We start from the raw sequence: 27,453 nt of genomic DNA, 5'->3' as shown, positions 1-27,453 counted from the left end.
ATTTATATCCCTTATCTTTTATGAAACCATTATTTGATTAATAATCTTTGGATTTGCAGGTTGGTTCTTCAGTATGAAACGAACAGCACATATGACTTTTGTAATGGCGATTCTCCAACCGTGAAAATCATATTTACCTGTCCATCAGCTGACACTGAGGTTAGTGGAACTTTTCAGAATATAAGGTAACAATGTCCACTCAATAAAAAAAAATGTTTTGGTATGTAGGAACTAGTGATTGGTGAACCCGAACTGTAAGGTTCGGGGGTCTGTACCGGATACCTGTTGTCCTTGCAGGGAACCCGAACACTGACTTCTCAGGTAAGTCCATGTTACTGTTTGGGTTCGGCCACCTGGATAATTAGAAAAAAATAAGTGTTATCTGACAATACTGAAAATATGACACTTTGATACAATGTAAAGTGTCAGTGTCCAGCTTGTGTAACAGTGTAAAGTTGGTGTGTCCTCTAAATAGTTCAACACAGCCATTAGTGTCTAAACTGCTGGTTTTATTTATACTGACTTTCCACTCAGTATCTGTCTAAAGCAGGGGTCTCAAAAACGCGGCCCGTGGACCGCATGCGGCCCCTCAGGCTGCTTAGTGCGGCCCCCAGGACCGTGCCCCTGTTCACTATTGCAGCCGGTGCAGGGGCCGCAGCCACTGTCTGCACTTTGTTAGATGAATGTTTTGCCGGTGTGCGCTCTCAGTCAAGGACTGTACGCTCTCGCGCCGGCAATACAATCATCTGACATAATCACTGACAGTGGCTGCGGCCCCTTCACCGGCCGCGATAGTGAAAAGGGGCTCGGGCCTGGGGGCCGCACGAAGCAGAGATGAGGCAGCCGAGGGCGCACGGGACAGGTGAGGCGTGTGTGTTTGTGTATATATATGTATATATATATATATATATATATATATATATATATATATATATATATATATATATATATATATATATATATATATATATATATATATATATATATATATATATATATATATAATATATCTCCTCAGATCCTCACAAGATCTCCTTCTCTGCTCCTCCCTTATCTCCTCTTCCCACAATCGCGTACAAGATTTCTCCCGTGCATCCCCCATACTCTGGAACGCTCTACCTCAGCACATCAGACTCTCCCCTACCATGGAACGCTTCAAGAGGAACCTCAAGACCCACCTCTTCCAACAAGCCTACAACCTACAATAGCCCTCAGTCCAGTAGACCACTGTGCAACCAGCTCTGTCCTCACCTATTGTACCATCACCCATTCCCTATAGACTGTAAGCCCTCGCGGGCAGGGTCCTCTCTCCTCCTGTACCAGTCTGTTATGTACTGTTAATGATTGTTGTACGTATACCCTTTCACTTGTAAAGCGCCATGGAATAAATGGCGCTATAATAATAAATAATAATAATAATAATAATATGTGTGTGTGTGTGTGTGTGAAGGACTGCACATTAACCCCTTAGCGACCTATGACTTACTGGGTACGTCATGGCTCCCTGGCGAGATCGTGGCCCCCAGAGCCCCGGTGGCTGCGATCGCTTTGCATTGCAAATACCTTTAGATTCGGGGAGGAGGGGGGACCTCAGGAGGGGTGGTGTCTCCTCCCCGGACCTTCGGAGGCTGTGATTGGCTCAACGGAGGCGTTCGTCAGTCAATCACAGCCACTGTAATGTTTCAGCCATTGAAAATAGCTGAAACATTGAAATCCAGCCATATCAGCGCAGCTGTAGCACCGATCATTGGCTGGAGCTGGGTGACCTCAGTTTCACCCGCCCCCAGCTCTGATTGGAGAGACCGGCCTTGTGACCGATCTCTCCAATCACTGTGGATCTGGGGCCGGAGACCGCCCCCTCAGCTTCACTCCAGCGTCTGTGGAAGGCGAAGGGAGCGATCGGTAAAGGCTACTTTCGCACATCAGTTTTTTGCAATCAGGCACAATCTGGTTTGTGCCTGATGCAACGGATCCCTCTCAGATTGTGTAAAAACTGGTGAGATAGATCCGGTAAAAAAAAAAAAACGGATCCTTTTTTTTTTTTTTTTTTTTTTTTTTTTAATATGCTGTGTGTGAGAGAGAGAGAGACCCCATCATCACCGCACAACCGCGCGTGCACCATCACCGCACATACACCGGCACTCCCGCACGCACCATCACCGCACACACAGGCACTACCGCACGCATCATCACCGCACATGCAGACACTACAGCCCCCATCATCACGGCACACGCCCCGACACTGCCTCAGTGACGTCCCCGCTGACAGCGCGACTCCCTTTAGTTGCTGCGTGGAGCTTATAAAGAGCGGCGGTGTTCTACTACCGCTCCTGTCAGCTTCATGTAGCAGAGCTGAAATCGTCGTGGAACCTCTGTGGATTACGTCCGACCTGGTGGGGTATTTGGGGATTTTAATAAAATGGTGAAAGAGGGTGGTTTTTTTTTTTTTTGTCTTTTATTCCAAATAAAGTATTTTTTGGGTGTATGTGTTTATTTACTTTCACTTACAGGTGTCTCATAGACTCCTTCCATGATTAACCCCTTGTTACCCCGATTGCTACCGCACCAGGGCAATTCGGGATGAGCCGGGTAGAGTCCCGGGACTGTCGCATCTAATGGATGCGGCAATTCCGGGCGGGTGCTGGCTGATTTTGTTAGGCTGGGGGGCTCCCCATAACGTGGACCTCCCCATCCTGAGAAAACCAGCCTCCAGCCGTGTGGCTTTATCTTGGCTGGTATCAAAATTAGGGGGGACCGCACGCCGTGTTTTTTTTTTTTTTGTATTTTATTTTACTGCAAGATATAGACCCACCCACCGGTGGCTGTGATTGGTTGCAGTGAGACAGCTGTCACTCAGCGTGGGGGCGTGTCTGACTGCAACCAATCATAGGCGCTGGTGGGCGGAGAAAGCAGTGAATACAAGATTGAATAATGGCTGGTCGGCAATTTCAAATCAGGAGAATCTGCCAGAGCTTTGTGACAGCCGTGCAGCGCCGCGACGGTGATCGATGAGTCAGTGAGTGAGAGAGTTTGAGAGAGAGTGAGTGATTGATTTTCTGACAAGCAATGAATTTATATCACTTCTGGGCATGCTCAAAAGTAAAACCCGGATCCGGTACATGCTTCCGGCGTTTGATGCATGCCACCGGATTCGGCGCGCATATACTTTAATTATGCACCATGCCGCACCCGACGCTATGCAGTTTTTTGCCGCTGGCAAAAAAACGTTCCTCTCTGCGGCCGCCGGAGTGACGATTTTTGCCGCATCCAGCAAAAACCGGATTAAACGCAAGTACATGCGGCACAATCCGGCGCTAATAAAAAAGTCTATAAGGAAAAAACGCACCCGGTGGCAAAAAAAAAAAAACGGATGCGTTTTTCACGCAAATCGCCGGATTGTGCCGTAGAGCAAAAACCTGATGTATGAAAGCGGCCTAAGTTATAGCGCCCCTGCCCCCTTTCAGTCGCCACCGCCACTGCCCCCCCCCCCACCCATTACTACAGGATGGGGACATTACTATAGAATAGGGACAAGGTGGGCACATGATTATAGAATAGGGACAAGGTGGGCACATTACTAAAGGATGGGGACATTACAAGGATGGGCATAATACTATTGAATGGGGACAAAGCTGGGGACATTACTATAGGATGGGAACTAGGATGGACACAGTACTACAGGATAGGGATATTACTACAAGGTGACAAGGATGAGAAACATTACTATAGGATAGGGATAAGGCTGGGGACATTACTATAGGATGGGGACAAGGATGGACACATTACTATAGGATGGGCACATTATGATAAGATGGGGACATTACTATAGGATGGGACAGTACTACAGTCATATGCAAAAGTTTGGGCACCCCTATTAATTTTAACCTTTTTTCTTTATAACAATTTGGGTTTTTGCAACAGCTATTTCAGTTTCCTATATCTAATAACTGATGGACTGAGTAATATTTCTGGATTGAAATGAGGTTTATTGTACTAACAGAAAATGTGCAATCCGCATTTGAACAAAATTTGACCGGTGCAAAAGTATGGGCACCTCAACATAAAAGTGACATTAATATTTTGTAGATCCTCCTTTTGAAAAAATCACAGCCTCTAGTCGCTTCCTGTAGCTTTTAATGAGTTCCTGGATCCTGGATGAAGGTATATTTGAGCATTCCTGTTTACAAAACAATTCCAGTTCAGTTAAGTTTGATGGTCGCCGAGCATGGACAGCACGCTTCAAATCATCCCACAGATGTTCAATGATACTCAGGTCTGGGGACTGGGATGGCCATTCCAAAACATTGTAATTATTCCTCTGCATGAATGCCTGAGTAGATTTGGAGCGGTGTTTTGGATCATTGTCTTGCCGAAATATCCATCCCCTGCGTAACTTCAACTTCGTCACTGATTCTTGCACATTATTGTCAAGAATCTGCTGATACTGAGTTGAATCCATGCGACCCTCAACTTTAACAAGATTCCCGGTGCCGGCATTGGCCACACAGCCCCAAAGCATGATGGAACCTCCACCAAATTTTACTGTGGGTAGCAAGTGCTTTTCTTGGAATGCCGTGTTTTTTTGCCTCCATGCATAACGCCTTTTTGTATGACCAAACAACTCCATCTTTGTTTCATCAGTCCACAGGACCTTCTTCCAAAATGGAACTTGCTTGTCCAAATGTGCTTTTGCATACCTCAGGCGACTCTGTTTGTGGCGTGCTTGCAGAAACGGCTTCTTTCGCATCACTCTCCCATACAGCTTCTCCTTGTGCAAAGTGCGCTGTATTGTTGACCGATGCACATTGACATCATCTGCAGCAAGATGATGCTGCAGGTCTTTGGAGGTGGTCTGTGGATTGTCCTTGACTGTTCTCACCATTTTTCTTCTCTGCTTTTCTGATATTTTTCTTGGCCTGCCACTTCTGGGCTTAACAAGAACTGTACCTGTGTTCTTCCATTTCCTTACTATGTTCCTCACAGTGGAAACTGACAATTTAATTCTCTGAGACAACTTTTTGTATCCTTCCCCTGAACAACTATGTTGAATAATTTTTGTTTTCAGATCATTTGAGAGTTGTTTTGAGGATCCCATGATGCCACTCTTCATAGGAGATTCAAATAGGAGAACAACTTGCAAGTGGCCACCTTAAAAATCTTTTCTCATGATTGGATACACCTGCCTATGAAGTTCAAAGCTCAATGAGGTTACAAAACCAAGTTAGTGCTTTAGTAAGTCAGTAAAAAGTAGTTAGGAGTGTACAAATCAAGAAATTGATAAGGGTGCCCATACTTTTGCATCGGTCAAATTTTGTTTAAATCCGGACTGCACATTTTCTGTTAGTACAATAAACCTAATTTCAATCCAGAAATATTACTCAGTCCATCAGTTATTAGATATATGAAACTGAAATAGCTGTTTCAAAAACCCAAATTGTTATAAAGAAAAAAGGTTAACATTAATAGGGGTGCCCAAACTTTTTCATATGACTGCATAGGATGGGGACAAGGTTGGCACATTACTACAATAGGATAGGGACATTACTGTTGGATAGGCACATTACTATAGAATGGGACAACTATATGATGGGGACAGTACTACAGGATAGGGAGATTGCTACAAGGGGACAAAGATGGGGAACATTGCTATAAGATGGGGTACAAGGCTGAACACATTACTACAGGATGTGCACATTACGATAAGATGGGGACAAGGCTGGGGACATTACTATAGGATGGGGACAAGGTTAACCACATTACTGTAGGATTGGGACTAGGAATGGGGCACAATACTACAAGGGGACAAGGATGGGCACATTACAACAAGATGGGGACAAGGCTGGGGACATTACTATCGGATGGGGACAAGGATGATCACATTACTGTAGGATGGGCCACAATACTACAAGGGGGCAAGCATGGGCACATTACAACAAGATGGGGAACATTACTAAAAGATGTTGGCCAAAATTTCTATATAGTGATAATTGTAACACTATTAGTTACAAGAAAGGGATTAAAAAAAAAAAAAAAAAAAGCATGACTTTTTTTACCTTTTTTTTTTTTTTTTTTTTATATTTAAACCAAGAATGTGCACCTTATATTATAATAAACAAGTGAAAAATGTTCAAAATCAGTGATCCAAAGGTGTGTAAAAAAATATATATATGGTAACAATTAAAATGTCACTTTGTCCTGCAAAGAATGCGACCCCCCAAATTATTTTTTTCGAGTTTGAGACCCCTGGTCTAAAGTAAGTAAACGCATACATACACAATCATATTTTTTTTCTTCTTTTAACTAAACTAGATTTTTGCTTATAAATTCTCTTTTAAGTTTGAAAAAAGCCCTACTGCTTGAAAAGGGTGAGAGCACGGCCCAATCTAGTGGCAGATTGCTTCTGGTCCAAGTAGAAGTATGAAAGGGATGTCCTTATTTTGACCACAGGTTTTGGAAATGGCAGAAACCCAACTGCTGTACAAGATAACACTACACAGATCCCCAAACCAGACTGTGTCCTGGGGTTCAATAAAAACATGGATTCAGTTGATCTCGGAGCAAGACCTCCAATTGTATATTGTGGAAAACTAAAATGTGGTACAAAAATCAGATTCATTTAGTGTTAGGTGGTTGTGACCAAAGCCCTAATATTTGGAAGTCAAGAAGGAGAGGACGCTAATACCTCTGGAACAGAAGGTGCCTATATTGTGCCAGGGCAACATTTTGTGAGGTTTTCCCAAACTAGGTCACAAATAAAGGTGCATACTGTGTTTATAGATGGAAGGACACCTCTTGGCAATGTGATACCTGCCCCGAAAAACCTGGCCCGTCCATAAAACATTGATTCAAAGTGGACCGCTCATCCCTGGACCACTTCATTAATTTCTGATTACCCTCTGCACAACCTACATAAGCCAGAATATACTTATTTTACTGTCGTGCTAAACCAATCTCCGTTGTGTTTTTTTTTTTGTTTTTTTTTTTTAAAAATTTGAACTATAAGATTTCATTTTATTATAGGTTTCTGACCCCAAACTGACTGCGAGCAGCAACTGTCACTATGAGGTAGAATGGGTCACTGAGAATGCATGTCACACAGAATACCTGGAAAGTGACAACTGTACACTCGTCAACAAGCTGAGGGGAATTTCAATTAACCTGACCCCACTTACCGAAAAACCAGGTATAACCTCACTTTATCTTGCTTTCCAGTCTTCTTTTTAATAAAAAGCATTCAACTGAGTAAATTCACTGTTTTTAATTCCGTTTCTTTTTTTTTTTTTTAAAGGTTCCAACAATGTAAAATTCAGTTTAAAACTTTTTGAATGCTTGGACATGCTTGTGTTATTGTCATAGAGAAATGTTAAAGGGAATCTGTCACCAGGTCTTTGCTATGTAATCTGAGAGCAGTATAATGTAGGGGCAGAGAGCCTGATTCCATTGATGTCTGCTGTCATTTTGACAAAATCTGTGTTTTATCTGCTGCAGATCTAGCAGTTATCTGAATTTTGTATTCTGTTATTCTCCACCCACACCACTGATTAGTACATTTTTGTCTGTGTAGAGCAGGGGTGGGGAACTTTTTCACTGCCTGGGTCCAATTGGCAATTTCTACCAACCTTCGGGGGCTGAAAAAATTATCCGCTTAACATTACTCTAATATATTTGGTCAAACAGTTAATTAACTCACCCTTAGTGTGGTGGCTGGAGCTGCTTCTCTTTGGTTCGGCTGTGATGTTCGATGATATTGATCATGTTGCTTTACACAACTGCTTTTCTAGATTTGTCTGGGTCTGAAGCGCAGTCAATAGATTGGTAAATCATATACAACACGGGAGATGCTGGGGGCACATACATCACAGGAGGGGATGGTGGTGCACATATGCATCACAGGAGGGGCTGGGGACATATATACATCAAAGGAGGGGATGGGGGCGCGGATATACACATCACAGGAGGGGCTGAAGACATATACACATCACAGGACACCAGAAGGACAGGGGCTCGGGAATCACTGGGAGGGGGGGGGTCACGGACAGTACTGATGGGAACGGACAGCACAAGAGGGGCACAAACAGGACTGGGGGACATGTACAGAACTGAGGGAGCACAGACATCACAAAGGGGACAGACAGCACTGGGGGATGGCACAGAGCAGTGGGGGGGGTGGCACATAGGACAGGGAGGGGGGAACACAGTACTAGGGCTGGTCCACAGCACCGCCGGAGGCAGGAGGCTCAGCACCGCCGGAGGCTCACAGCACCACGGGTGGCATGTACAGGGAGACCGGTAAACCTGCTGCTCCTCTTCTTCTGTGAGACGGGAGCGCAGCGCACTCGCGCTTACCCCGCCCACAAAGTACGTCCTCCGCAGGCTGGCACAGGCCAGCAGGCTGAGGACATAATTGTATGCGCACTACACATTGTGATTTAAAGGGCCGGCAGCTGACAAGACCGCGGCTGCTGCCTGAGTACTGCTGTCCCCTGGAATGGGCCCAGGGGCCGCATAAAATGTAATCGGGGGCCGCATACGGCCTGCGGGCCGGAGGTTCCCCACCCCTGGTGTAGAGTGTACACAGGAAGCTGCCAATCAGTGATGGAGCCGGTGTTATACAGAACACATATATTCTTTACTATAAGGCTGTGTGCCCACGCTACATTTTTGCTGTTTTTTTTCTTGCAGGTTTTAATCAATACTGTAAGGAAAAATGCAATCCCAGCAATGTCTATGATGATCCTGACTTGCTGTGCACATGTTCCAGATTTTTGTCTTGCAGATTTTGGTGCAGAAAAAAGAAGCGTCATGTCAATTCTTTGTGTTTTTTCCTGCGTCTGATATAATCCCCTGCAGTGCTCGTTCTCGATCCTTGCAATGGATTATATCTCGCAGCAGTGTCCTTAGTTCAGTAACCCGGGGTCATCATGAAAGTGATCAGGTCCCTGTGATCGCATTACAGGGACCCAATCGCCAGGGAGAGGTAAGCAATTTCTCTCCCTAACTCTTGAATGCTGCGATTTGCATTGATCACATCATTCAGAGGGTTAAACTACCGGGAGCAGCGCGGACACTGCTGCGGACAGTGAGAGCTCAGTCACGGCTGTAACAAAAGCTGAAAACTCTGCAGTGATCGTGGGGGTACATTGCAGAAACCTCCACTATCACCAGGACTAGAAGAACAAATGGAAAAACGCATGGAAAAAACGCACAAACACAATAAAAACTACACCTTTTTCCCTGCCAAAACATGTAGTTCTGTGTGTAGAAAATATGCACACACATCTGCTACGTGGGCACATACGCTCGTAGGCACATTTTTGCATTATTGAAATAGTAGATGTTAGTTGCTACTTTTATGTACACTAATCCCTTCTCTTCTCTCCAATCTACATAGAATCTTATCAGTAACATCTGCCATTTCCTATCTAAATAATTTAAAGGTCGGTGTTCTCTGAATACAGACTTTACCTGTGAATTCATTGGGTAAATAACTGATGAATCTTGATCTCTCTGATAAGATATATTACAAAGTTGCTTGTTTTCACGTCTAATGTATATCTATGGAATACAAATGAAAATGGTGCTTACTCTTAATGTTTGTTTACCATTCAAAATACATTGGAAATTAATTAAAAAGGTTGTTCCCTTTCAGACAATATTGGTCTCAGATTGCCTCCAAGTGTAGTTTGATATGAAAATACAAATCACACTTGACTCACAATCCCTGGGTTCACCGGTCAGTCTCAACCACTGCGGCCAACGTCTGGTATTGGCTGAGGGGCTGACGTCAAGTCAATCGGCGAGCTCAGCAGCTCTAACTAGCGCATTCTGTCTACATGGTCATAGCTGCTAAGTGCACTGATTAGCTGCAGACTGTGTACATTACTTCAGCGTCACATGGGAGCTGCGGTGGAAACTCCACACTGGACCTGGTAATAGTGCGTAAAACTCGGTTTGTTATTATTACAGACTGTACAGGGGGCTAAGAATTTCTTTAAATTTTATTAAAATAATAATTACAATTTCAATTCCTTTTCTTGTAGGAAAACCTTACCACACACAAGATCCAAAGAGTGAATATACTTATTACCTCAATGTGTGTGGTAAGATAACAGATGTTGGATGTGTAGGTGACACGGTCTCTTCTTGTCAAAAGAAAATGTCAAGCGGCCTTTTTAAGTCTGCAGGTTCCTATCTCAATCAAACTCTCAGGTACATGATACTACTAAGACTACTCTTCCATTACCATGTTTGATTGGATTAGCAGAATGTTATGGGGTTTTTTTTTTTCTTTTTCAAGATTGGTGCTCTCTGACATATCTTCCACATTGGTTGGGATTTGGTGTTCTCAGATCCCCACTGATTGCTTCAAGAGCCTCTCTGAAACATACCACTTGCCAAGCAGAAGCGTTCAGCTTCAGCCTGAACACACACAGAGCAGTTGATGTGCGCAACAGACAGTCTGAATCCATATTGCTCATTACTCGCGTCAAGCTTGTCCTAGCGTCTGACCAGCTCAAATCGAGTAACGAGCATTTGAGGATTTTAGTGCTCGCCCTTCACTTATCACTAGTATACAGTTTAGTGTTTTAGTGGCTTGCTTGCTCAGAGCAAGCTCTGCCTGAACTCAGTCTGCGTCCCTGCACGTGGGCATGGACATTTCACGAGCTCTGTGGCACATATATAGTGAGGCTGTGAGCCATGGCGCCTATCTGCGGCTGCCGCTTGTTTCACTGAAATTGAAGGGCTGGCTAGCTAGGGATCAGAGCATGCCTCCGCACTCATTGATACTGGGTGTGCGCTGCTGGTCTCCTCCAGTGTCAGTGCACATATGGGTTGAGCTAAGGTAGCGCTCACTCTGAGCAACTCCGTGGTGTCAGTCAGTCAGAGAAAATGCTGGATCTACAAATTGGATGATATAACTGTGCACTGAGCTTTTGGTCACTCTGCTGCTAAGTCACCTGTTCTATGACGTAGCAGCGACGTTCCGTCGCTGTCGCTGTGTGTGACATCCAGCAACGACCTGGCCCCTGCTGTGAGGTCGCCGGTCGTTGCTGAATGTCCTGCTTCATTTTTTGGATGTTGTTCTCCTGCTGTGAAGCACACATCGCTGTGTGTGACAGCGAGAGAGCGACGAACTGAAGCGAGCAGGGAGCCGGCGTCTGGCAGCATACGGTAAGCTGTAACCACGGTAAACATCGGGTAACCAAGAAGCCCTTTCCTTGATTACCCTTAGTTACTATCGTGCGCCGCTCTCACGCTGCCAATGCCGGCTCCCTGCACACGTAGCTAGAGTACACATCGGGTAATTAACCCAATGTGTACTCTGGCTAGGAGTGCAGGGAACAGGGAGCAAACACTGGCAGCGTGAGAGCGGCGGACTCTAGTAACTAAGGTAAATATCGGGTAACCAAGAGAAGTGCTTTCCTTGGTTACCCGATATTTACCTTAGTTACGCTTCCACGCGTCGCTGCTGGCTGGGGGCTGGTCACTGGTTGCTGGTGAGATCTGCCTGTATGACAGCTCACTAGCGACCATGTAACGACGCAGCAGCGATCCTGATAAGGTCAGATCGCTGGTCGTGATCGCTGCTGCGTCGCTATGTGTGACACCACCTTTAGGGTGCTCCTAAGTGCCCTTATTTGCATATGCATTTAGTTAATTATTCTATCACTTAAATACAAGTATAATAGCAAATCTACCAAGCAGAGAATGCCCAATAGTCCAAAAAGCATAAACAATAATAGCAGAGACTAAAACATAACTTTCTTTATCGTTCCTTTGGGAGACCCAGACCTTGGGTGTTTAGCTTCTGACTCCGGAGGACACACAAAGTACTACACTTATGAGTGTAGCTCCTCCCTCTGAGCTTATACACCCCCTGGTGAGCCAGTCCCAGCCAGTTTATCGCTTTGTGTTCAGGAGGCATACATCCACACATGCATTCTCATGATTTTTTTCTTTGGAAGAGATTGAAGAAGTGCGGGTCCACGTCTGGACCCCCGGCATGTCCCTTCTCACCCCACTGTGTCGGCGGTGTTGTAAGGTTGATTTCCAAGGCTGGAGCCTTACATGCCATGCTCCTTCACCATCCCTCCTGGGCTCTGGCTTGAAGTGGAAGCCAGCACGGTCTCCATGCCTGGCAGGAGACCGGTCTCCATCCACAGCCCCTTGAGGATTCTGCTGGACCGGAGCACTCATCCCCAGGGACCTGGCCCTGCGTCTCAGCAGCTAAGTACCTGAGACGTTTATGTGTTGTGGGTCCCTGTTCTTTATTGTATGGGGAGAGTATGCTGAATGTATTTATTTTGGCATTTCCGGCGGGTTCTCTAGCCTTCGCCCGAGAACCGCGCCGATGGTGCCTGCGCGTCGGCCTCGCCGCTTAAATTTGTGCCCCGGCTTTGCCGGAGGCCTTGTTTCTGTTAACTACCCTCGCATGTCACTCATGCAGAGGGACAGGCACGGCTCCTCCCGGCGGCCGTCCTGCACAGGGGAGGGACACTCCCCACTGCTGGAGCGTGTCTCCTCCCCTGCAGGTCTCTATGGCCCTCCAGTTCCCGCTCTCCTACAGGAACGCCGCCAAGTCCCGCCCCCTCTCTTCGCTCCGGCGGCCATTTTCTTAGGCAGAGTTCACTCTGCGCTGGGCCTTTCTGCACTCTGCATCCCTGCTGAGGTGCTGTGCATTGGGGGTCCGGGCTTCGGGATCTGGAGGGCACACAACACCGCTTCCAGCGGTCTGGTAAGCCACAGCCGGTCTCTGGTTGTGGACCTCTGTATATTCTCCCTGGGGTTCATTCTCTTGCAGAGCCCCCACTCCAGCAGCATGTCTCACACGAGGAGCAAGGCTCCAAAGCTTTATACTGTGTGCGCTGCTGTAAGCTCCTGCTGCCTGAACCGAGCACCTATCCACATTGTGATGTCTGCTCTAACTTGGCGGTGCCACAGCCTAGAGTCTCACCCCCAGTGGTCTCTCCGGCTGCCTCTGCACCTGTGGCTGAACCCCCGGCCTGGGTAGAGTCCTTCTCTAGGTCTATATCCCAGTCATTTGCTGAGTCCATGGGACTTTTGTCCAGGACTTTGATGAATATGCATCAGCCCTCCTCACAGGATGCCTCTAATGCTCTTGCCAAGGGTTCTTTAGGATCCCTATCCTCTGACCTCCATCCATCCGAGCTCTCAGAGGATTCATCATTAGGTCCCAGACCCCGTCCTCCTAAGAGATGGCGCAGGGTTTCCTCCCCCTCCTCCTCCCACGGCTCTGATTCAAGAGCTGACTCGCAAGATGAGGAGGATGCCCTTACGGGGGGCTCGGAGGCTAACTCCATGTACCCCATCGATCTTTCCGAGGGTGACTCAGATCTTAGTGACTTGATTGCTTCTATTAATTCTGTACTGGATCTCAATCCGCCAGTATCAGAGGAGCAACCCTCTCTGGCAGAAAAGCACCAGTTTACCTCGCCTAAGAGAGTAAAGAGTGTGTTCTTTAACCACTCCAGTTTTCAGGCCGCTGTGACCAAACCCAGGGCCTGTCCTGACAAATCCTTCCCAAAGCGTGGTTCTGATGACCATTTTCCCTTTCCACCTGAGGTGGTCAAGGAGTGGTCTCACTCCCCAAAGGTAGACCCTCCGGTGTCTAGGCTCTCAGCCCAGACCGTTGTGTCGGTGGCTGACTGCACCTCACTTAAGGATTCCACTGACCGTCAGATTGACCTTCTGGCCAAATCTGTGTATGAAGCGGCGGGGGCTGCGTTTTCCCCGACTTTTGCAGCAGTGTGGGCTCTCAAAGCCATCTCTGCTTTTCTAGAGGAGATGCATTCCCTCACCAAGGAATCTATGTCTGAGATGGTTGCCTTAACTTCTCAAGCTTCAACTTTTTCATCTTATGCCATGTCTGCCATGCTAGAGGCTTCTCACCGCACTGCGGTGGCTTCGGCTAATTCCCTCGTTATCCGCAGGATCTTGTGGCTTCGAGAGTGGAAGGCAGATGCTTCTTCAAAGAAGTTCCTTGCTGGGCTCCCTTTTGCTGGTTCCCGGCTGTTCGGTGAACAGCTGGATGAAATTATTAAGGAAGCTACTGGCGGGAAGAGTACTTCCATGGCACAAACCAAGACCAGGAAACCCGCCCAGGGTAGGAATCAGTCGAGGTTTCGTTCCTTTCGTTCCTCCAACTGGTCGTCCTCTAAGCCCTTTGCCTCGTCCGCTAACTCAGCTAAGGACCAGAAATCCAACTGGCGCCCAAAAGCGCGTCCGCAGAAGACCGCAGGAGGTTCTGCCACTAAGGCAGCCTCCTCGTGACTCTCTGCCCGCTCCAGCAACGTCCTTAGTCGGTGGCAGGCTCTCCCACTTTGGCGACGCTTGGTTAAAGCAAGTCTCCGATCAGTGGGTGAGAGACATCATATCTCACGGCTACAGGATAGAATTCTCTTCCAGCCCGCCAAACAGATTTTTTTCTCTCAACTCCCCCCTGCTCCAAGGCCGCCGCCTTCTCACAGGCCGTGGCATCCTTGCAGGCAAACTGAGTAATTGTACCAGTTCCCGCTCGGGAACGGTTCAGAGGTTTTTACTCAAATCTTTTCCTAGTTCCCAAAAAGGACGGTACCTTCCGGCCCATCCTGGATCTCAAGCTTCTCAACAAGCATGTTCGGGTGCGGCATTTTCGCATGGAGTCTCTGCAATCAGTCATTGCCTCAATGACCCAAGGGGATTTCTTGGCGTCCATCGACATCAGAGATGCCTATCTGCATGTGCCAATTGCAATTTCACACCAGCGTTGGTTACGTTTTGCAATAGGAGAGGATCATTTCCAATTCGTGGCTCTCCCCTTCGGGTTAGCCACGGCCCCTCGGGTATTCACCAAGGTCATGGCAGCAGTGATTGCGGTTCTGCACCTCCAGGGGTTGGCAGTGCTCCCTTACCTGGACGACCTTCTAGTCAAGGCTCCATTCAGCGCAGACTGTCAGCGGAGTGTCTCGCTCACTCTCGCCACTCTAGCCCAATTCGGGTGGCTTGTCAATCTTCCCAAATCCACTCTGACTCCGACCCAGAGTCTCACGTACCTAGGGATGCAGTTCGAGACTTTGCCGGCACTTGTGAAGTTGCCCTTAATCAAACAGCAGTCTCTCCGGCTAGCGGTGCGCTCTCTCCTGAGGCCCCGCCGTTATACCCTCAGGCGTCTGATGCAGGTGCTGGGTCAAATGGTGGCGTCCATGGAGGCTGTTCCCTTTGCCCAGTTCCATCTGCGCCCCCTGCAGCTGGACATTCTCCGCTGTTGGGACAAGCGGCCTTCCTCCTTACACAGGTTAGTGGCTCTGTCGCCACGGACCAGGAGCTCTCTTCAGTGGTGGCTTCGGCCCCTCTCCCTGTCCCAAGGGCGCTCCTTCCTGGCCCCGTCCTGGGTGATTCTCACCACGGATGCCAGTCTATCCGGCTGGGGAGCGGTATGTCTCCACCACAGAGCGCAGGGCACTTGGACTCCGTCAGAGTCAGCCCTTTCAATCAATGTGCTGGAAACCAGAGCCGTGCTTCTAGCTCTCCTAACTTTTCACCACCTGTTGGCGGGCAGGCACATTCGAGTCCAGTCAGACAACGCGACAGTGGTTGCCTACATCAATCACCAAGGCGGGACACGCAGCCGACTGGCAATGATGGAGGTACAACGCATCCTTCAATGGGCGGAGGACTCCAAGTCCACCATATCCGCAGTCCACATCCCAGGCGTGGAAAACTGGGAGGCAGATTATCTCAGCCGTCAAAGCGTGGACGGTGGCGAGTGGTCCCTGCACCCGGCAGTGTTTCAGTCAATCTGCCGCAAATGGACACTCCGGACGTGGACCTAATGGCATCCCGTCACAACAACAAAGTTCCTGTTTACGTGGCTCGCTCCCACGATCCTCAGGCCTTCGCCGCGGACGCTCTGGTTCAAGACTGGTCCCAGTTTCGTCTGTCCTACGTGTTTCCCCCTCTAGCTCTCTTGCCCAGAGTCCTGCGCAAGATCAGAATGGAGGGCCGTCGAGTCATCCTCATTGCACCGGACTAGCCCAGGCGAGCCTGGTATTCGGACCTGCTCCAACTGTCCGTAGAGATGCCGTGGCATCTCCCGGACCGTCCAGACCTTCTCTCGCAAGGTCCGTTTTTCCGCCCGAATTCTGCGGCCCTCAAATTGACGGCGTGGCTCTTGAGTCCTGGATTTTGACGGCTTCTGGTATTCCTCCTGAAGTCATCTCCACTATGACTCGGGCCCGTAAGTCTTCCTCCGCTATGATCTATCACAGGACTTGGAAAATTTCCTGTCCTGGTGTCGCTCTATTGGCCATCCTCCTTGGCCATTCTCTTTGACGACCCTTCTGTCTTTTCTACAGTCCGGTCTGCAGCTAGGCCTGTCCCTCAACTCTCTCAAGGGACAAGTCTCAGCTCTATCAGTTCTGTTCCAGCGGCGTCTCGCTCGGCTGGCTCAGGTCCGCACCTTCATGCAAGGCGCGTCTCACATCATTCCGCCTTATCGGCGGCCCTTGGATCCCTGGGACCTTAACTTGGTCCTCACGGTATTGCAGAAACCCCCTTTTGAGCCTCTTAGGGAGGTTTGTTTGTATCGTCTTTCTCAGAAAGTGGCCTTTCTGGTTGCTATAACTTCTCTCAGGAGAGTCTCTGATTTGGCTGCGCTCTCTTCGGAGTCACCTTTTTTAGTTTTTCATCAAGACAAGGTGGTTCTCCGTCCGACTCCGGACTTTCTTCCTAAGATGGTCTCTCCCTTCCACCTTAACCAGGACATTACCCTACCTTCCTTCTGTCCGGCCCCTGTTCATCGCTTTGAAAAAGCGCTGCATACTCTAGATCTGGTGCGTGCTCTCCGGATCTGTGTCTCGCACCGCTGCGCTCAGGAGGTGCACCTCTCTTTTTGTGCTAACCACAGGTCGGCGCAAGGGCCTCCCTGCTTCTAAGCCGACCTTAGCCCGTTGGATTAGATCGACCATTTCAGACGCCTACCAGAGTACTCAGGTGCCTCCCCCGCCGGGGATCAAGGCACACTCGACCAGAGCTGTCGGTGCCTCTTGGGCTTTTAGGCACCAGGCTACGGCTCAACAAGTCTGTCAGGCTGCCACTTGGACTAGCCTGCATACCTTTTCGAAGCACTACCAAGTGCATGCTCATGCTTCGGCAGATGCGAGCTTGGGCAGACGCATCCTTCAGGTGGCTGTCGCCCATTTGTGAAGTTAGGTTCTGCCTACTTCTTAGTTTATTCCCACCCAGGGACTGCTTTGGAATGTCCCAAGGTCTGGGTCTCCCAAAGGAACGATAAAGAAAAAGAGAATTTTGTTTACTTACCGTAAATTCTTTTTCTTATAGTTCCGTATTGGGAGACCCAGCACCCTCCCTGTTGCCTGTTGGCAATTTCTTGTTCCGCGTGTTATCACCGGCTGTTGTCGTGGACAGAGTCTCCGGTTGTTCCGGCTCTTGCTCTGTTCTACTTGTGGGTGGCTATTCTCCTTCAGCTTTTGCACTAAACTGGCTGGGACTGGCTCACCAGGGGGTGTATAAGCTCAGAGGGAGGAGCTACACTTTTAAGTGTAGTACTTTGTGTGTCCTCCGGAGGCAGAAGCTAAACACCCAAGGTCTGGGTCTCCCAATACGGAACTATAAGAAAAAGAATTTACGGTAAGTAAACAAAATTCTCTTTTTTAATCTAACAATAAAAACCGTGATAAAGTGCTTGTGCATAAGTAGTGCAAGAGACACAATGCCACATGGCAACACATAGGTTTGATCTCACCCAGGCTTCATCCTTGGGCTGGACTGCACACCGGTCCCAAAATGAGAGGTCACAGGCTGGAAGGATAGGGTGGACAACTGTGGTAAATAACCCCTGTCATGCCCCGTGGATGGACTTCCGCCCTGACAAGGGCAGCACCCAAATAAGATGTCTGCCCCGCAACCATAAAGAAAAAAAGAGAAAAACCTCCCAACGCGTTTCCCTCTCAATATCAAGAGTTCCTCAGGGGAGACGGAGGAAAAAATGGGTGCTGCCCTTGTCAGGGCGGAAGTCCATCCACGGGGCACGACAGGGGTTATTTACCACACTTGTCCACCCTATCCTTCCAGCCTGTGACCTCTCATTTTGGGACCGGTGTGCAGTCCAGCCCATGGATGAAGCCTGGGTGAGATCAAACCTATGTGTTGCCATATGGCATTTTGTCTCTTGCACTACTTATGCACAAGCACTTTATCACTGTTTTTATTGTTAGATTAAAAGTTATGTTTTAGTCCCTGCTATTATTATCACTTAAATACACACTGTTGGTATGACTTCTATAGAGGCTTCCTTCCTTATATAGATTTCTAAGTGGTTTCATTTATATTTTAGTTGTGATACTCTCTTTGACCTCATTCAGATGTTCGTGATTCTTCATCTATGCAAAAAAAAAGGTCCAATTTATATTGGTGTTTATCATCAGTCTTGGTCAATGTCAGGTTTTACCATCAGTGTTTCACCAGTGATTTTTCACGTATATCTAAATAATTAAATTGCAAAGTTTATCCTATTCATTGCAACGTTAATCATGGACCGCACACTAATGCCATCCAATGTGCCGTCCTTGACTTTTATAGACCCTTAAGGGGGCTTTACACGTTGCGACATCGCTTCCGAAATATCGTCAGGGTCACGTCGTTAGTGACGCACATCCGGCGCCGGTAGTGACATCGCAACTTGTAAACCCTAGGTGCGACGATAAATAATCACAAAAGCGTCGAAAATCGTTGATTTGTGTAGCGTCAGTCATTTCCATAATGTCGGGTCGACAGCAGGTACGATGTTGTTTGTCGTTCCTGCAGCTCCACACATCGCTGTGTGTAAACCCGCAGGAGCGACAAACATCTCCTTACCTGCGTCCCGACAACAATGCGGAAGGGAGAAGGTGGGCGGGATGTTATGTCCAGCTCATCTCCGCCCCTCCGCTTCTATTGGACTGCCGATCAGTGACGTCGCTGTGACGCCGAACGCATCTCCCCCTTGAAGGAGGGATGGTTCAACAGTCACAGCAATGTCGCCGAGCAGGTATGTGCGTGTGAAGCTGCCGTAGTGATAATGTTCGCTGCGGCAGCAATCACCACATATCGCATGTGCGACGGGGGCGGGTACGATCGCGCTCGGCATCGCTAGCCGATGCTAGCGATGACGCAATGTGTAAAGTACCACTTAGGCTTATATGGATAATATTCATCTATCACAGCAATAAAAATAGAAATTTCTCTGATTTATTTATTTTGGTTTTGTTTTTGTTTTTTGCAGACATGGGATCTGCAAAAAAACACTATTGTATGAACAACTTCATAGATTATAATGGGTAATGGGTTAATGTGGGTGGGGGGAAGCAGAATATACTTGGACTCACGATCTCTCACTTTTTCTGGTCTGTCTCATAAAATGGTCATTTTAATTTCAGGTGTATACATTCAGTCCGTCATTGATTTTCAAAGTGTCTTCAGGTCTAGATCTATTTAATAATGTACACAGTATATATTGTCACATCTGGTGACAGATCAGCTTTAATGGTTGGAATTGTAGGTTAGTTTTGTTTGCCAGTGGCGTTTTGATTTAGCTAAGCATCTGTGTATTGTAGTCACGTGGTTCTCTTGTTATGTGCGTCCATTGTTTATTGGCATGCTTTCTTAGCTGTTTTTTTTTTTTCCCTACAGATATTCTGATGGGGACATAACTCTGACTTACCCAGGTGGAGAAATTTGCAGCTCTGGTTTCCAGCGTATGACTGTTATTAATTTTTTATGTAATGAGTCTGCAGGTAAGAGGACCAGAAGATGTCTTGTTCTAGGTAAAATATTAAAAGACTATAGAGCATACCTGAGGCAAGAAACCTGTGGAAAAAAAGCGCATAGGGTCTTACCCTGATAAACAGGGGGTATAGTGAAGAGTAATCCTACTCACCTATTAGAGTTGTGAAAGGCACAACTCCTATAACCACATATATAGATCAACGGCAGCAGTAACCCGATTGGCTGATAACAGAGAGAGATAGCGGAGATGGGTTTTTAAGAACCGCGCCAGAGATCCCAGATGTAAACTTGATCAATGTACACTTTATTCTGGCATAGGTCATAGATCGAACGCATGCGCACCTTGGTTTTTCCCACGCTTCTGAACTCTCGTCACCCCTATCGTGCCTGTGTTTATACGCATGCGCACTTGGTTTTTTTCCCACGATCCTGAACTCCAATCACCCCTACCTTTTCCTGTGGCACCCGATTCCTTTTACGGATTATTATATTCACTACACAGTTCTAATAGTAACACCATGAGTTCTTCACTCTGATATATACACTTTTCTTCGGCTCAATACATTTGGCCGTTGCAACCTGTTGTTTCATTTTAACCCCTGTATATATGGGTTTACTACACTTATAGGTTTTTTAATAGATAATTTGTAGGGTACATATATGCATATATGCCTTTTTGGTTTTATGTATTGCACTCATTTTTGCGCTCACTATTAAATCATTCCATGGGATATATATGTTATTTTTCCATTACACCATCATCTATTCCGTATATAATTAATATTGGGATAGATCTTCTCATTTTTTACATTTTTTTGTAGTAGTTTCCTTTTCTACGGTTTCTTCACTTTCCTTAGATCATGAACTTTTACCGCACGACGTTCTGGCTGTGTGGTCTAACTGCTTCACATTCCTTGGTCCTCATGAAGATTGATGGCCATGATTAGGTGTGGGTTCTATACCCTCTCACTGCGGTGTGAATTCTAATATGGACTGGGACACAAACACATATATATGTATGGTTATACATTTTTTATTCATCGGTGATACATTCATGTTTTATGTTAATTGTTTTTATTTTTGATTTACATTGGTCATTTTATTAACGAAAAGACTGTTGCTGTTGATACAATTCATTGTCTTTTGTTTTTTCATTGGACCACGTCACTCCTTGCAGGGATTGAAGTTTTTTTCCCGCCAATTTTTTTCTTTTTGAGGGCGGTTCTTTGATGTTCCACTGGGTATATACTGTCTGTATGCATGTGACTCTGCAGATTTGATGTATCTTGTGCTTGCTGGTCCTGAGGAAGGGGGCTGAGACCCCTGAAACGCGTAAGATGACCTATGCCGGAATAAAGTGTACATTGATCAAGTTTACATCTGGGATCTCTGGCGCGGTTCTTAAAAACCCATCTCCGCTATCTCTCTCTGTTATAGAGCATACCTGGGCATCCTTGATCCTTAACCCACATTAAGCCTTTTGGCGGTTTCCACGGACTGGGACAGTTAAAGGGCTAGAAACAGAGCTATACTGCCCGTGAGGTGGAGGAACCTAGGGGCAAAAGGAACTGTGATCCCAGCCCCCCACCCTCACAGGCAGTGTCGTCATTTCAACTGTATCTGAAGCCTTGGGATGTAGATTGAGGTTTAATACAGTGGATTGAATGCCTCAATCTGTACTTCTGAGCCTCAGCGCAGCAGTCACAATGACGTCACTAGATTGCACCTACTGTGGGGATCATTCTGTTATGGGGCTGTAGGGGCATCATACTATGTGAGGGGGTTAGGGAGGGCCATCTTACTGTGTAAGGGAACTGGTGATCAAGGTGCAAGGGCTGAATAAGCGGAGCAGTATGATTTACTGCTTTTTATAAACGCAATAAATTATACGATTTGATTAGCTGCTGCAGGTAAGATTGTTACTGTAAGCCTGATCATCACATATGTTAGCTGCAGCAGAGGCTCAACGTATTCAATTCTTCTCAGTATCTAGTTATACAAATTAATATTAAAATATATGATTTGATAATATTTAGCAAAATTAATTTCAGCCTGTTGGGCACAAGTAATGAAATTGGGGGTGGCATGGGGGAGAGGTTAGAACAGTCAATGCACCAAGTAGGAATTGAGGTACAGAAAATTACATAAAGTGCTTGTACACTAATGCCAGAAGCCTCAACAACAAGATGGAGGAATTAGAATTAATATTGTTGGAAAAAATGATATGCTGAGGATAATGGAGTCCTGGCTGGATGAGTTCTATGACTGGGCTGTTAATTTACAGTAAATCACAGTGATAGTAGATCACAGGGCCTGTAATATACTGTCTAATGATCAGCACATCACAGCGCTTGTCAGATGAAAGCACCGCCCTGTAAAGCAAGCTGAGAGAAGAGTGAAGTGTGATCTGAGCATACGTGCCAAGACTGTTGTCGCTCACAGAGAGGCATCCCTGCCCGCACCAGTGACATGCCCTGCTTAGTTTGAGCGACTCTGGTCTCCAGACCGGAAGGATCAAAGCTAAAAAACAGGCCCGACTGTGATGACCCCACCCTCTGACGAAGGTAACGCAGAAACGTGCACGTCAGGGTTTGGCATCACATGTGCCCACAGGTCCTCTCTGTCCAGGTATATAAAATTTCTTTTCATGATTTGGCTATGTATTCTTCATTTCACTATGCTCTATTACCTAGTGCATTGCACATCATGATATTATAAAGCCACGAGTGCTTGATTTTTTTGGCATACCACTGCTCTGTGCATGCTTCATGTTGTGCTCTGTCTACTGTCATTACAGCATTTCTCTGATACCTGGTGTATTAGCATACCATTATTATCTTATCTGGTTACCCCAGTCCAGTGACTTTCATCATTGTGTTATATTTCTACCATGTAATATGTCTTTTGTTACACACCATAATTTAGGTCTGGGTGGCCTATTAGTCTAATTTACCTGCTCATGTGTTTCATGTTTTCCTTGTTTGCATTTTTCTGGTCACTATTTATTTTTTGTGTCTCTTCAATTTTTGTTATTACATACCTTCCCTGGACTTTTTTATTTATATACTGTTGAGCACCTGTGTTTTGCCACTATGTCCTTTACATTGCATATGATGCCCTCCTTTCTTTTCTTGTTTAAATTGCTGGTAACCAATAAATATCATTTGTTTTTTGACCTCATTGTTTTTTCGTAGAATTTTTTTTCTAGATTTCTTTTTCCACATTAGTAGTGGTAAATTGAAGGTTAGAGGAACCATCACCACTGCAATTTCAAGTTTGTGTGCTTCAGGCCTCATGCCCTGCAGTAGAACACTCATAAGAGGTTGTCTGCAGGCTAACGGACTGTGCATTACTACAGCAACACCACGTGTTACACATCTGCTTGTGTGTAATCCCACGAGAACTCCGGTTTAGATATGACAGATACCGGTAAATGTAACTTCATCATCCCTAACGCATCAAGCGGTCTTTACCAGATTTGTGGCTTGAAATGTTACACTTTATTTTCATGTTTTGGCATTTTTACACCAGTCCTTGCTAGCTTTGTCTGTTATTTGGAGAGTGGACATGCTTGAGGCTCGTAATCTCTGTCCTCACGGTAGGGTCTATCAGGACTTCCTCCATTCAGGACTTCCTCTATCCTAACTGGCTCACTACACACATTACTGAAATAGTATAGATGAGAGAGTCCAGCTCCACAGACTTGCAAACCTCTTTATTAGAAAAATTGTTTGATGTTCAGCATTGCCAGAATATTAGATTTTTTTTTTCTGTGCATCTCTGATATTGCAGCATGCTGTGACCGCCAAAACGCGTAGAGGAATAATGACTGATGTAACCAAACTCAAGGTTCATGCCCAATGTGTACTGCTACCCCTGATGTCTTCCTCACCCTCTGAGGGCAGCGATACATATGGGACATCTACCCTAGAATCTCCCTGTCAGCCTTGTATTTGTATTGGGTATATTTGCTACATGTCTTTTTCCCTTTTGCGCTGTGGCTTACATATGTTTGCGTTGATTTTTTTTCTACTGATTTCACTTAGGCCAGTTATTGTCTATTTGTTCAAATGCATATTTATGTCTTTTCTATTTGTTAAAGCTGTTGCTCATGTCCACTTTTTAATATGGATTCTGTAATATTGAGTATTTGGCTGGAAAATAGATCTGTATGGTTGTTATGATGTGATAGGGGGTGGACGACTGTGATGTGTTGACAATACTGTATAACAAGTTATTTGTGTCCCCTTCTATTGCTTATAAATATCCTATCTGTACTGTGATTCATTGCTTTCTTCTTTTTATTCTGTTTATGCATTGTTTTTTTTTCATGTGATGAATTATAGTTTGCATAGCTGTCGTACATATGCGGGAAGGGTCTGAGTAAAGTCTTTTTCCCATGACTCCTTCCTTATCTGATAGAATGAATGGTGGGATAATATGCTACTAGTAACCATCTAAATATATTTTGTATTTATTCAAGTGAACGATGGAAAGGGAGTTCCTGAATTCGAGAGTGAAGCGGACTGTACTTATTTCTTTTCTTGGCAAACCAAATATGCGTGTGTGAAAAAAAAGGAGGACATGTGCTATGTGCAATCCAAAAAGAAGCAATACAACTTGTTTAATTTGATACGCACTTCAGGTAAGAGAATTGAATCTGTCTTGGAGCATTACTGAAATCTCCTAGAATAAAAGATTGTCTGATCCAAGTGTCCTTTAAAGAATATTGACATCATCAGAGGCATTTTTTTTTCTTAAATGCTTGTATTTTGGGCTGAAAAGAAAAAGACATGATTCTTAACCCTTTGGTGTCTTCTGTCAATCATAGACAGTTGCATTAAGTATCGTAGTTTTACAACGGGAGTGAGGGGGTGTATGCCCCAATAGTCGATAACCAGTCGTCTTGGGGTGTGATCGCAGGGTGCTGTTGGAATAGTCATCACCCGGTGGCCCACCATGTCTGCCATGTTAGAACATGTTCGACTTTTTAGAAGACTAGCTGTAGTACCCCGCGTTGCCCGGGATAGTAACTATCTCTCTGTCTCTCTCCCTTTCTCCCAATCTCTCTGTCTCTCTATCTCTGTCTGCCTCTTTCCCCGTCTTTGTGCCTCTTTCCCCGTCTGTCTGTGCCTCTTTCCCCGTCTGTCTGTGCCTCTGTCTGTGTCAGTCTCTCCACAGAAATCATATTACCTCACACATAAGCTTCTTATACTAAGAATGTACTTCGTTGCCTATAGCAACCAACTACAGGTTCTATTAATGACCTGTAGACCTGTAGCTCCCAGCTCCATTGACTTTAATGTAATTAGGTTTTTTGGAGAGTAACTAAAGCGCGGGGTTAAATTTTCCCCTCAATACATATTGAAATGTCTGTGCAAAATTTTGTGATTTGTAAATGTGACGATGCAAATTCCTTTAGTGGACATACATACATACATACATACATACATACATACATACATACACACACTCAGCTTTATATATTGGATAAGTAAATTTACAGTGTACTGCAATATTACTATTATTATTATTGTATATCGGATAAGTGATCAAGTGTGTGCAGGTTCACGTCACTTAGGTAGACTAATATTTAGTAAGAAAAATTCTAAAATAAAAAAGCCTATAAAACTTTAAATTTGACTATCTCTCCTCCTCCTTTTCAAAAGTAAAAATAAATTAAAAAAATGTAAGCGTTTGACATTTTGAAACTTAAGATTGTTTATCCCATAAGGTACACCCCCCTAAAAAAACAAACAAAACAATCAGATAGTTGTATGTAGTTCAAATAGTATAATTTCAACTTACCTGCAAAAACAACAAGAAAAAAACAGAGCCAATCAGTGGAAAAACAAACCAAATTAAGGGTATTTGGTTAAGATTTGGTGTACAAGTTTTCTGCATCAAATCTGCAGCTTCTGGTCGAAAAACTCACCAAAAAACGCGTGTATTTTTGTGCCATTGGTTTTTCTTAATGAAGTCAATGGGTGAAAGTGCTAAAAAAATGCAGGAAAAAATGCACCAAGAACTAACAGATTATTTTCTGCACCAAATCTGCAAGGAAAAAATTAGCAACATGAGCACAGCACTACAGGATTCTCCTTGCCTTTGCTGGCAGAGCTCGCATAAAGATAGAATTTGTGCCAAAATCTGCACCAAATCTGCATAAATAAATGTATCAAAAACGCACTGTGCACACACACATTGATGTATAAAAAATTGGTTCAATTTTCTTCTAGAAAATCAGGACAATTTTTTCTCACTTTTTATTCATGTGTTGTCCATATGCAATCCATTTTTTTTTTGTTTGCAGCAATTATTCATTAACAGTCATTTACAGTACTATTTACAGTGTCCTATGCAATGCAATGGAATGGTAATGTATCCATAAAAAACAGAAGCCACTATGATGGTCCCCGTGGCATTTTTTTTTTTTTTTTGCACCCATAGACTTGCATTGGGGAGTCTCGTCTGATTTACACTTGTATTTGCACATTGCTGCAATTTTTTTCCTCAGGCTGAATACAACTGAGAAATTTTCAGATCTGCACTGCCTCATTAAATATCATGGGATAGCGAACCGTTTTTTTCTCGCATTGCATTTGTCCGAGTTATACGCTTTCATGTGCTTACCATTAATGAAGGTATAAAATATAACATATTTAAAGAAAAAAAAAAAAAAGTTTGGAAAGTGTATAAATTTGGTATTGTTTCAAAAATACTGATCTGCAGAATTAACTCCTTCATGACCGAGGACGTACCGGTACGTCCTAAATCATCTCTGGGTAATCCCCGCTGGCTACTGCGGTGAGCCGGTGGTGATCCCCGCACATGTCTGCAGATTTAAACAGCAGTCGTGTGGCTTATGAGCGCGGGTGGATCCGTGATCCACCCGTGCCTATTAACCCTTTAGATCGGCTGTCAAAATGTGACCGTGAAATTTAAATTGCTGCGGCTGGGAAATCGCCTTTCCCCGCCGCCATTGGAGGCCCCGTAATGCTATCACAGGGAGCCTATGGTTGCCATGGTATTAACGGGTCATGTGATCACCTCCTGCCGCTATCATGGCGTAGTTCGTGTTACAGCTGACAGAGCAACGGCTCTAACAAGAATGCTGCATTTCTGTAGATAAGAGCTGTGCAGCTCTGATCAAAACTGTCTGACAGCAGGTTTACTAGTGGTAATCTCCCCCTGTTCACAATGATTTTATAACAACTATAGCAAACAGCCAAGTAAGTTACACATTGCTGGAATTGGGGTCTCTATAAATACATTATTCTGCTGTAACAAAAATCTTCAGACTGATTCCCTTTAAGAATGAGTTAACTATGAGACACCTTTTTTAGGTTGACATGATACAGAAGCTATTTTAGTCTGCATTTTACTAATAGCGACAGAAAATATGTTCCGTTTCAAGATCATCTAATCCTAAAGTATCATTTTGCTGTTCTTCTGTTGTAATATCAGTTACATGAACAGCACTGTGGACTTCCATCTCAAACATACTGAATCCTAAATTTTCTTCTAGCTGTTATTCATTACTCTAATTCATCAGTTTAACCCCTTAACAACCCATGGAAGGCACTGTGTAAGTCTTTTAGCCGTATCTAGTAGTAGTGATTTTAAAACTTCCCAGAGAGCTGGTTTGGGGCATATTGAAGGCATAAA

The 27,453-nt window shown here is 45.3% G+C and overlaps 1 protein-coding gene across 1 annotated transcript in view; it reads left to right on the top strand.

Moving 5' to 3' along the window:
• Positions 1-27,453, top strand: part of IGF2R (insulin like growth factor 2 receptor) — a 291,000-nt gene that overhangs the window by 79,879 nt on the left and 183,668 nt on the right. Inside the window, exons 7-11 of the mRNA XM_075339578.1 lie at positions 60-159; positions 7,021-7,183; positions 10,041-10,209; positions 19,690-19,793; positions 24,269-24,430. Of these exons, the coding sequence (XP_075195693.1) occupies positions 60-159; positions 7,021-7,183; positions 10,041-10,209; positions 19,690-19,793; positions 24,269-24,430 (698 nt within the window). The remainder of the gene's footprint in view (positions 1-59; positions 160-7,020; positions 7,184-10,040; positions 10,210-19,689; positions 19,794-24,268; positions 24,431-27,453) is intronic.

Source organism: Anomaloglossus baeobatrachus, chromosome 3 (assembly GCF_048569485.1).
Source record: "Anomaloglossus baeobatrachus isolate aAnoBae1 chromosome 3, aAnoBae1.hap1, whole genome shotgun sequence".
NCBI lineage: Eukaryota > Metazoa > Chordata > Amphibia > Anura > Aromobatidae > Anomaloglossus > Anomaloglossus baeobatrachus.
The sequence above is the reverse complement of the archived record's forward strand: the minus strand, read 5'-3'. Positions and strand labels throughout refer to the sequence as shown.